Here is a 12,576-nt window from a genome sequence, read left to right on the forward strand (position 1 = left end):
TTGGCGCATTACAACTGCAAAGACAGGAGTCGGGCAACATAAGTTTCTTTAATTTGAAGCTAATCTCCGAAGTTTCAGAGAAAGAATAAGCGCTTGTGAGCCATCATGGTTGATAGAAGGGACCGCTTTGTTCTTCCAGCTGTACATTGAAGGAACATCTCTGTAATTTTTTGAACTTATCACGTCTGCATTGTTGTCAATAGAAAACCCATCGTGGATTTTTTAGTGTATTTAATATTTATCTTATTTTTATAACCTTTTATTTCAAATGCTTTTGTAAAGGAATCATAAAAGGAAATACGTTATTGCTGAAAGCCAAAATGCATCACCCATAATCAGGGATAAGCTAAAGAATACTAGAGTGTATATGACATGTTTCAGCTTTAGAGAGTCCTCCAAATTGTCGCTAAAGCCTTGTAACTATTAAAACCATCGGAGAATTTGAATGTAAGTCTTGTTTGTTCCTTCCCCTTGGCTCTCACACAATGTGCGTGATTCCTATTGCCAGGAGAGTTTTGCTAATTTACACCTATTGACAGCCCGATATCCTTTGATAACTGGCCACACCAAAATTTTGTCTGAACTTCAAATATCACCATGCAGAAATTGCTAAACCAAAGCATTTTTCCCCCTATATAGCATATAATTTAATCCATTATTACTGCCACCTTTTAAGACTGTGTATGCCTCAAAGCAGAAGATTAATTAACTCATTGCCATTAATACAAATTATTGTGTTTTGACAGCTTGCTAATCAACCAAAGCAAAAACGGTGCTGTACAAATACTGCAATTGCCTTTTAAGTAACATTTTTTTTTTTAATATGCATGAGAATTCTCCATGTTTGGGCCTTTGAACCCTTATAGGGTTTGTCCTCTGTGACATGTTAATATTCAGAAGCACAAATAAAGCTTGATTTGAGTTGCGCTCTGATGCAGAACGGATTTCACAGTACAGTTATTCCATCTATAACCTTGGGAAACATTTGACCATCATGTGCTGGCTATAGATGTCACTTCCACTGTCACCCGTATCAATTAATGTCCAAATGACTGATTGAGTATTGAGCGAATTTTGACATAACACTCTGTACTTTCTGTAATATCCAGGTATGGGCTGCTTCTGGGGAGCCGAGAGGAAGTTTTGGAGGGAGAAGGGAGTTTACTCCACTCAAGTGGGTTACGCGGGAGGATACACTCCAAATCCTACCTACAAAGAGGTCTGCTCAGGTAAGTAGGTCTTTCTCTTTGCTTTTGAAGGATTGTGAGCAGAATCCTGTCAGATTATGGGTGACGACAAAGAGTGACTGTGGCAACTAAAGAGATTTGGTATTTAGTCAACCCTGGTATTGGCCTTCTGTCCTAAACTGTAATGAAATCAATGGTGTGCCCGTCCCATTGTTAGACCCTAGTAATTAATAAGGTCGTATACATACAAAGACTCTGAGCAGAAAGAAATAATAATTTTGTCAGGAAATGAATTCTGTTTCAAATTATCAAAGTGCCTTCCTTAGAAAAAGCGCACGTTTTGATTTTGCTAACAGAATTTTAGGGATGGGAAGGGCCCTGGAAAGCTCATCCAGTGCAATCCCCCCATGGAGCAGGAACACCCAGATGAGGTTACACAGGAAGGTGTCCAGGCGGGTTGGAATGTCTGCACAGAAGGAGACTCCACAACCTCCCTGGGCAGCCTGGGCCAGGCTCTGACACCCTCACCCCAAACAAGTTGCTTCTCAAATTTAAGTGGAACCTTTTGTGTTCCAGTTTGTACCCATTACCCCTTGTCCTATCACTGGTTGTCACCGAGAAGAGCCTGGCTCCATCCTCCTGACACTCACCCTTTATATATCTGTAAACATTAATGAGGTCACCCCTCAGTCTCCTCTTGTCCAGCTCCAGAGCCCCAGCTCCCTCAGCCTTTCCTCACACGGGAGATGCTCCACTCCCTGCAGCATCTTGGTGGCTGCGCTGGACTCTCTGCAGCAGTTCCCTGTCCTGCTGGAACTGAGGGGCCACAACTGGACACAAGATTCCAGGTGTGGTCTCCCCAGGGCAGAGCAGAGGGGCAGGAGAACCTCTCTTGACCTACTAACCACCCATGCGCAGCATCCTGTAATTTCCACACCAAACCCTTGCATTTATTTTTCGCTGCACTCTTATACTAATCCTCCACAACACCAATACCCCAGGACGGTTTCTTTCTGTTATCTAAAAAATAGAACCACTGGCAGACAACTGACTGGTGTTGCTGTTAAAGCAAATTCTTATTAAGAGCATTGTCCAAATACCTTGATTTTACACATGATACTGTACTGATTACAAATTGTCTTGTAAATGCTAAATAAAACATATAGTTTGGGGAGAATTTCTTGTGGGAACATGTAACAGTAGGCATGGCCCTGCACGTGAAAATGTTTAATGTATAGAAATTTAAAAATGTCTTGAATAAAAAAGGGCTGCCATGCCTTTAGCAATAACTGATGCGCAGATAACCAGAACTCCTGAAAAACATAGCAAAAAATGAGAAGTATCATTTATGGAAGGATCAATGATCCTTCTTATTTATCCAAATGATCCATTTCTTCCTAATACTTCGGCCCTCTCGTATTTTGGATTTCCATCATTTGCCTGCACTAAGCATATGTGGTCCAAAACTTGTCTGGTAATTATTGCCCACTGTCTAATGACCTGGATATTAAATAATCATATTGCTTATATAAATGAAGATGTGTAGCACAACTTCGCTCATGGTCCTAGTACACCAAGAGTATTGTGAGCTTTGTGTTTGACTGCGATACTTTGAAGGCTTTTTGTAGCTACTTTATTTTTGTGTTATATTTTATCATTAACGAGCAAAAAGCAAAACTGTCATTAAATAATAAGAATCCTGGCATAAAGATATGGGAAAAATCTTTCAAGTTTATTTTCTGATGGCTTTTCTAGTTGGATTTGTACTGCAAAAACACAGCTGAGGTTATTTTTCTAGTGCTTGTTTTTATACACATATGCATTATAGATGCTTATATGCCTCCAGATGCTGGACACAGGAGGATTTGTTTTCTCGGAGATATCCAGAAGCATAAGCACGTGTTCCATAGCCTTGTCTGTGCGCAGATAAATGGGACGTGTATGTAGTACACGCTTCTGTTCCCAGTTGTGCAGCTGAACTGAGTCGCAGAATTTACTGATTTCTCCATGATATTTTTTTTCCTGCTTGTCTTCCTCTACCTCTATTTTATTCTGTTTTTTTTTTCTTTTTTTCTTTTTTTTTTATGTCTTTGAACTCCCATAAGATACTTATTATAAAGAGAGCTCAGCTATTGCCATCCGACTGCTTCTAGTTCACAGAATCTCAGAATGTCCAGCTCCAGAGCCCCAGCTCCCTCAGCCTTTCCTCACACGGGAGATGCTCCACTCCCTGCAGCATCTTGGTGGCTGCGCTGGACTCTCTGCAGCAGTTCCCTGTCCTGCTGGAACTGAGGGGCCACAACTGGACACAAGATTCCAGGTGTGGTCTCCCCAGGGCAGAGCAGAGGGGCAGGAGAACCTCTCTGACCTACTGACCACCCCCTTCTAACCCACCCCAGGTACCATTGGCTTCCTGGCCACAAGGGCCCAGTGCTGGCTCATGGTCACCCTGCTGTCCCCAGGACCCCCAGGTCCCTTTCCCCTACACTGCTCTCCAACAGGTCATTCCCCAACTTACACTGGAACCTGGGGTTGTTCCTGCCCAGATTCAAGACTCTACACTTGCCCTTGTTCTATTTCATTAAATTTTTCCCTGCCCAGCTCTCCAGCCTGTCCAGGTCTCTGATGGCAGCACAGCTTCCAGTGTCACCACTCCTCCCAGCTTGGTGTCACCAGCAAACTTGCTGACAGTCACTCTATTTCCTCATCCAAGTCATTGATGAATATATTGAATAATACCGGCCCCAGCACTGACCCTTGAACACTGCACTAGATCCAAGCCTCCAACTGGACTCTGCCCCATTGACCAATCTAGTTGCCACAGTTTTAACTGAGAAGAACAGTTCTTATGAAATAGTCGACTTCAGTTATTCACTGTGTGATTGCCACTTTCTTATTCATCTTTTCTGCCAAGATCACGTCTATGGTAAAAACAGGCATGTCCTCTGAATCCAGCTCTAGAAAGGACATCAGAGACATTGGAACAGTTTCCACTTGGCAAGACTTTGGGCTTTGCTTCCAGCCCATGCAGTCCTGACAGTCTTCGCAGGAAAGTTACTCGAGTTACTCGAGTCTGACAGTTTTTTGAGCATGACCCAGCCGCCCTTAAGACAGCACAAAAGTAACTGGAGGCCTATATGTGAAGAGCTAATTCAGATGTAAAGTATCTGTACGTACATTCATGATCCATACTTCTATTGGAGATAAAGATGTGGGCCATACACTGTTGATTTATGCACCTATGCTCTGCCTACATGTTGCGGAGGCAGGTCAGTGTGTGCCTGCTGACGATGAGATTTTCCAGTCTCTTGTGCTTGGATATTCGTGGAGGCATGAACTGTTCTTGATCATATGTCTATCATCTGATCCATGCATGTTCTATATCATAGAGTCATAGAATGGTTTGGGTTAGAAGGACCCTTTAGAGATCATCTAGTTCTGACCCTCCCTGCTGTGGGCAACGTTGTGTTTCATGAGGTCAAGTTGCTCAAAGCCCTATTCAACCTGACCTTGGACACTTATTATGATGAGACATCCACTACTACTCTGGGCAGCCTGTTCCAGTTTCTTACCACCCCATTTAAAGGCTGAGGGAGCTGGGGCTCTTTAGCTTGGAGAGGAGGAGACTGAGAGGTGACCTTAATAATGTTTATCAATATATAAAGGAGGAGTGTCAGGAGGATGGAGCCAGGCTCTTCTTGGTGACAACCAATGTAGGACAAGGGGCAGTGAGTACAAACTGGAACACAAGAGGTTCCACTTAAATTTGAGAAGAAACTTGTTGGGGGTGAGGGTGTCAGAGCCTGGCCCAGGCTGCCCAGGGAGGTTGTGGAGTCTCCTTCTGTGCAGACATTCCAACCCACCTGGACACCTTCCTGTGTAACCTCATTTGGGTGTTCCAGCTCCATGGGGGGATTGCACTGGATGAGCTTTCCAGGGCCCTTCCAACCCCTGACATTCTGGGATTCCGGGATTCTGTGATTTTAAGAAGTTTCTTGCTTATATCTAATCTAAATCATAGAATCACGGACTCATAGAAGTATAGAATCATAGAATCATTTTGGCTGGAAGAGACCCTTAACATCATTGAGTCCAAGCATAACCTAAATCTAGCACTAAACCACGTCTCTAAGAAGCAAATCTATTTTTCTGTCCAACCCTCCAGGGATGGTGACTCCAGCACTGCCCTGGGCAGCCTGTTCCAATGCCCCACAGCCCTTTGGGGAAGAAATTGTTCCCCACATCCAACCTCAACCTCCCCTGGTGCAACCTGAGGCCGTTTCCTCTGCTCCTGGTGCTTGTTCCTGGGGAGCAGAGCCCGACCTCCCTGGCTCCAAGCTCCTTTCAGGCAGTTCAGAGATCAGAAGGTCTCCCCTCAGCTCCTGTTCTCCAGCTGAACCCCCCAGGTCCCTCAGCATCTCCCATCACACTTGTGCTCCAGCTCTTCACCAGCTCCATTCCCTTCTCTCCACTCACTCCAGCACCTCAAGGGCTTTCTTGGTGTGAGGGACCCAAAACTGAGCACAGGATTTGAGGTGGGACCTCTTTCATAGAATCATAAAATGGTTTGGTTTGGAAGGGACCTTAAAGTTCATCCAGTCCAACCCCTGCCATGAGCAGGGACATCTTCACCCAGCCCAGGTTGCTCAGAGCCCCGTCCAGCCTGGCCTTAAACATTTCCAGGGATGTAGCATCCACAGCTTCTCAGGGCAGCCTGTTCCAGTTTCTCACCACCCTCATGGCGAAGAATTTCTCGCTTGTATCTAATCTAAATCTCCCCTCTTTCAGTTTAAAGCCATCACCCCTTGTCCTATCACTACATGGCCTTGCAAAAAGTCCCTCTCCGGCTTTCTTGTAGGTCCCCTTTAGTTACTGAAAGGCTCCCCTTACAGCACTCAGGTGGTGGCTGAGCTGTTATGACGTGATGTTGATGCCCCATGAAAACTTAAGCCAAACCTCCAGGCTTAGAAGAAGAGCAGCGTGGTTCACCTCTCCCTTGGGGAGGTAGGACAGTCATGATTCTGCTTGAAGGGGTCAGCTCAGTGTTACCCTGTTCGCATGTGGAACCGGTCATTTGAAGATTCTCCAGTCAATTGATAGGGTATTGCCTTGCTTAATTGACATTTAAGGGATAATTGAGTTACTTTGAAGCTTATGAATACAGCGCTAGAAAATTATTTGTACATTTTATGGTGACAGCCATGCAAATAAAAATCTGAAAAAGCATTTTGGAGTGCGTGAAGGATTTTGAGCTATTTTCAGTGCATAAATACAGCGATTTTGGCCATCAGGAGACAACCCAGGATGTTCATTCAGTATGAAACAGCTTTTCATATTTTGCTTACAGATGTTCAGAACAATTCTGTTTATCTGTATATTCATCAGCTTTTGGAAATCTGCATAGCTCAAGTGGCACTGAAATCAGAGGCTAAAAACACCGCTGTTGTTATTCATAAACGGGTTATGCACAATTACCATCAGAAATATGCAGCTAACAATGATATTCTTTAAAACAGTGTGGTTTTATAGGCTTATGGTTCAAGCTGGTAACGTCCAAACAGGTCATTTTATTTTGTTTCAGGTTTTTTTCTTTATCTTCAATGACTGTAGTATAAGAAAAATAGATGAATGTGCCTGTTTATTATTCAATACTAGTTAGAAGGCTTAGTGAACATAACAGTATATTCAGCTAGTTAAATAATCTAGTCAACACTCAGTAGCTTTCTGAAGCATTTTCTCTTGTAGACAAGTCACATTGCTCTATAATTAACAATGCAATATAACAGTATGCTACATGGACTTAGTTTCTGCTTTGAGTTACGTAAAACACTTGATTGTGAAGTTGTTTCTCATTTCTTATGCAGCAAACCCACGTTTTTCTGAGGGCTGGTCTGGCCTCTTGTGTACCAAGTATTCTTTTGATTCTTCTACCTAGGAGTTCCAGTTCTCCTTAATATGTCTAGGCTTCCAAGTGTCATCTGGGAGACGTCAAAATAGCTGATGGAAGAGGGTAGAGAAAGGAAAATTAATTTATTTCTCTATTACCTCCGATCCCTTTGGTCAGTGAGTCCAAAACTAGCGTGGTCAGCAGGACAAGGGCAGTGATCCTTCCCCTGTGCTCTGCATTGGGGAGGCCACACCTGGAGTATTGTGTTCAGTTCTGGGCCCCTCAGCTCAGGAAAGAGATTGAAGTGCTGGAGCGGGTCCAGAGAAGAGCAACAAGACTGAGGAAGGGACTTGAACACAAGCCCTATGGGGAGAGGCTGAGAGAGCTGGGCTTGTTCAGTCTGGAGAAGAGGAGGCTTAGAGGTGAGCTCAGCACTCTCTAGAACTACCTGAAGGGCAGTTCTAGCCAGGTGGGGATTGGTCTCTTCTCCCAGGCAGTCAGCAATAGGACAAGGGGCCATGGGCTTCAACTCTGCCAGGGGAAATTGAGGCTGGCTATTAGAAAGCAATTCTGTGCAGAGAGAGTGGTCAGGCATTGGAATGGCTGCCCAGGGAGGTGCTGGACTCACCGGCCCTGGAGGTTTTTCAGCTGAGGTTGGACATGGCACTTAGTGCCATGATCTAGTCAATGGACTGGAGTTGGACCAAGGGTTGGACTTGATGATCTCTGAGGTCTTTTCCAACCCAGTCCATTCTGTGATTCTGTGATTTACATAGTTAATTCCATCTCTACGTCATGTTAGTTATACTATAAAAAGAAGGCAAGACAACCCGTAAAGTCAACAGCAGGTTGATGGTTTGGATGCTTTTGCTTTAAGAATGGAGGGTTTGACTCCATGATGTGGGGTTTATTTGACATACTTATGCATGAACAGCACGATCATTGAAGCCCAAAACAGAAAATCTGACTAGCATTTTTATGAGTTTTTAATAGCAATACAGCAAAAGTGTCATATGGCAAAATATTTCCTTCGAAGGCTTCCCATTCTTTAAAAAATACAGATGAATGTCCTAAACAATCAGTGTATTGAGACTGTTTCTTATATTGCTTGAAAAACCCTTCATTTAGATGTCACAACACTATTCCAAACTGGGTCTGACTCTCCAAACTGTTTAAATGTATAATTAAACTCCAAATATTCCCTTAACTTTCTATAGTTTATAAAAGGATCTGAAGGTTTTCATGAGTAGAAACTAAGTTCTCAAGATTAAAGTTTCCAAGCAGTAATGGGAATGGCTCAGAACATTTTCTTTTATTATTAAATTGCTGTCAAGAGAATAGATTCCTGTTGTGCCTTTGTCTGTTCTTTTATTTTCCTTATAGGAACAGGATATAGGGATTTTAATGATTTATAGATTCTGTTAAGACTATCAGAGTTCATCGCGCCCTTCATCTGTACAATGTGCTTTGATACAATTGCCCAATTTCTCAACCTCTCCCCTTTTTTTTTGCCTAGTTCACCTGTAAGAAAGGAAGGAAAGGTCTACCAATCAAAGTACAAAACTTGATCAAAGTTAATGTCATTTACCATGGATATTAGTGTTTTGTATAGTTTTTTTAGCAGTTGAAGAACAGGATATTGTAGAAAATACATAATTCCTGTTACCTAGGCCACAGAATACATTGCGTTTCTGTAGTTACGAGACTAACTAAACTTCGGTATAACCCTATAAACTCTACTTTGCCCTCGATGCAATTGCTAAGTCATGAAATAAAATGAATCTACCTATTTCACTTCAAAAAAGCATCATTTGGAAAGGTGAGAGCAGATGCTACTGCAACGTTAAAGCCTTGGCAACAAGAAATACAACAGAGGCATTGAATTTCAGTTACGTGCTGCATTGCAGTTCTACCCAGAAAATTGTCTATGTTGACATGGCCGACAGGTTCTTTTTTGACAGAAGAGCTTCTTGTTGGTCAAGAAAACTTCATCTTACCTTACTGTACACAGAGAAGTATTCTATAGATCTATGGTTTAAAAATAAAAGGCAGAATAAATATTGCTCCCAAACAAAAAAGCTCCATGTCCACAAGGGGCGGTGGCCGCTCTTTTTAGGGAGTTCTGCTGCATCTTTAATCAAGGTTGAGTTTATCTTTCCATTTCAGAACTTGACTTCTCAGTGTTAATATGGCTGATTCAGCCTTGAAGAAATTAAACTGATATTTATTATTTAGATACCTGATTGTGCCTTGTGGCAAATGTAAAATCCTAATAGCCTCACTGCTATTCCCTTTTATCTGTTTATCTTGGCGTTGCCTGTAATCACAGGATTAGGTAGGAGTAGCACTATAAATACTAAATACATTATTTATTATTAACAACTTTATTTGAATTGTATTCCACTGAGATGTGTTGTTTCTGTCTTTCTCATCTCCTGGTTTTATTAAAGATATATATAAGACGAAAATGTGATAGCCCCAGAGGTTGAAAGAGCCATTACAGAATAAGTCAAAGACAAAATCTTCTGACCTGGAGCCTGCACTAAGTTCCCAAAGGACCTTCATTTCCAGAAGAGACTCTGTGATGTGATGTTCACCGTGTCCCTTTGTCTGAAAAAAGAAGATGCAGCAGGAAACTGCTCCTCATTGTAGACGTGAGAACATGGTGTAGTTGTGAAAAAGATCACAGAATCCCAATCAATTTCCATATTGATCCCCAGGAATGAGTCCCCCCTCAGTCTCCTCTTGTCCAGCTCCAGAGCCCCAGCTCCCTCAGCCTTTCCTCACACGGGAGATGCTCCACTCCCTGCAGCATCTTGGTGGCTGCGCTGGACTCTCTGCAGCAGTTCCCTGTCCTGCTGGAACTGAGGGGCAATGTTACCAAAATGCTCACTTGTTATTCTGGCTGGTGGGGTTTTCTTGCATCTTGTTTTTACTTTGGAGACACTAGAAAGGAAAAAAACACCCAAACTTAAAAACCAAAACCAAACCAAAACACAGAACAACCAACCCCAAACCAAGCCAACAACACCAGCCTCCTCACTCTACCAAACACCCTTCCAGAAGTAGTGATTACTACAGGTGGTAACTCTATTGAGTTGCCTGTAGCTGTTTGTGTCCATGAGAACCTTTCTTGATACATAAGATATGCAATACAGTGAGCAAACTGAGACTACAAGTCAGAAGAAAGAGGAAAGACAACAAGCAAAATGATGTCATGAGGGGTAGAGATCAAAGATGGAAGGAATCCAGAAGACTGTGCTGCCATCCAGCGAGACCTGGACAAACTGGAGAGTTGGGCAGGGAATAACCTAATGAAATTTAACAAGGGAAAGTGTAGAGTCCTGCATCTGGGCAGAAACAACCCCAGGTTCCAGTACAGGTTGGGAAATTACATATTAGAGAGCAGTGTAGGGGAAAGAGACCTGGGGGTCCTGGTGGACAGCAGGGTGACCATGAGCCAGCACTGGGCCCTTGTGGCCAGGAAGGCCAATGGCATCCTGAGGTGTATTACAAGGGGAGTGGTTAGTAGATCAAGAGAGGTTCTCCTTCCCCTCTACTCTGCCCTGGTGAGAGCACATCTGGAATATTGTGTCCAGTTCTGGGCCCCTCAGTTCAAGAAGGACAGGGAACTGCTGGAGAGGGTCCAGCGTAGGGCAACAAAGATGATTAAGGGAGTGGAGCATCTCCCTTATGAGGAAAGGCTGAGGGAGCTGGGGCTCTTTAGTTTGGAGAAGAGGAGACTGAGGGGTGACCTTATTAATGTTTATAAATATATAAAGGGTGAGTGCCACGAGGATGGAGCCAGGCTCTTCTCGGTGGCAAACAATGGTAGGACAAGGGGTAATGGGATCAAGCTGGAACACAAGAGGTTCCACTTAAATTTCAGAAAAAACTTCTTCTCAGTGAGGGTGGCAGAGCCTGGAACAGGCTGCCCAGGGGGGTTGTGGAGTCTCCTTCTCTGGAGACATTCAAAACCCACCTGGACATGTTCCTGTGCGACCTCACCTGGGCGTTCCTGCTCCAGCAGGGGGATTGGACTGGATGATCTTTTGAGGTCCCTTCCAATCCCAAACATACTGTGATACTGTGATACTGTGAATCAGGGAGAAGCTGCAGTTATAGGGAGCATCACTCTGAAGTAAAGCAGATGGTAGAACATGTTCGTGTTCTCCCCGCGTTTCTTGTTTATTATGATGTGTTGCATTATTTTGCTGCTCCTACCACTTATTTTCCCAGATGAAATGTTCATTCTTTTAGCAGCACGTGGCTGAAATGCTGGGAGGGGAATACGGATATTTCTGAGAATATATTTTTCACGAACTTGGGAGAATATTGAAATTACTCTATGTAAACGTAACCCACTTTGACTTACTCCTTTTAGAGAACTTGTTCCTATTCTGGAATATACAAGTTTGTAAATTGAATGCTGCCTCACCAGGATGTCCAGATGTGCAAACCATTCTATGATTCTGTGATTCTATGATTCTGTAATTCTGTGATTCCATGAAGATGACTAAGATTTAGAATAATTCTAGAAGTGACCAGCACAGTTTCTTTTTCTTGGATGAATGATGAAAATATCTAATTACAAGAGTTTAACTTTCTTCTTTTTGCTCAGCCATGCCCTATAAGGTTACTTTATAATAAGGAAAATTATGAAAGCCAAGTTGTGCTCTGTTCCCCATTTGCAGACTCATACACTCCCATGTGAGTTTCTCTGAATGAGAAGAATTTGGTCCATGACTAAGACAAGAATTTGGTCCAGTGACAAGAGATGCAGAGTCTTTGGGGTCTGTAGGAACAGTTTCTGCATTTGATGTGAAGTAGCAACAAGTGTAGAGTCTTGTATCTGGGTAGAAACAACCCCAGGTTCCAGTATAAGTTGGGGAATGACCTATTAGAGAGCAGTGTAGGGGAAAGGGACCTGGGGGTCCTGGGGACAGCAGGGTGACCATGAGCCAGCACTGGGCCCTTGTGGCCAGGAAGGCCAATGGTACCTGGGGTGGGTTAGAAGGGGGTGGTCAGTGGGTCAGAGAGGTTCTCCTGCCCCTCTGCTCTGCCCTGGGGAGACCACACCTGGAATCTTGTGTCCAGTTGTGGCCCCTCAGTTCCAGCAGGACAGGGAACTGCTGCAGAGAGTCCAGCGCAGTCACCAAGATGCTGAAGGGAGTGGAGCATCTCCCGTGTGAGGAAAGGCTGAGGGAGCTGGGGCTCTGGAGCTGGACAAGAGGAGACTGAGGGGGGACTCATTCCTGGGGATCAATATGGAAAGGGAGAGTGTCAGGAGGATGGAGCCAGGCTCTTCTGATGATAACCAGTGACAGGACAAGGGGCAATGGGTACAAACTGGAACACAAGAGGTGTGCCAGAGGTGAGGGTGTCAGAGCCTGGCCCAGGCTGCCCAGGGGGGTTGTGGAGTCTCCTTCTGTGCAGACATTCCAACCCGCCTGGACACCTTCCTGTGTAACCTCATCTGGGTGTTCCTGCTCCATGGGGGGA

The 12,576-nt window shown here is 43.9% G+C and overlaps 1 protein-coding gene across 1 annotated transcript in view; it reads left to right on the forward strand.

Moving 5' to 3' along the window:
- The window catches only part of MSRA (methionine sulfoxide reductase A), a 296,935-nt gene that overhangs the window by 128,199 nt on the left and 156,160 nt on the right, over positions 1 to 12,576 (forward strand). The window contains exon 3 of the mRNA XM_080342314.1: positions 1,110 to 1,229. Within this exon, the coding sequence (XP_080198440.1) occupies positions 1,110 to 1,229 (120 nt within the window). The remainder of the gene's footprint in view (positions 1 to 1,109; positions 1,230 to 12,576) is intronic.

The sequence above is a fragment of the Nesoenas mayeri genome (genome assembly GCF_963082525.1).
Source record: "Nesoenas mayeri genome assembly, chromosome: 3".
NCBI lineage: Eukaryota > Metazoa > Chordata > Aves > Columbiformes > Columbidae > Nesoenas > Nesoenas mayeri.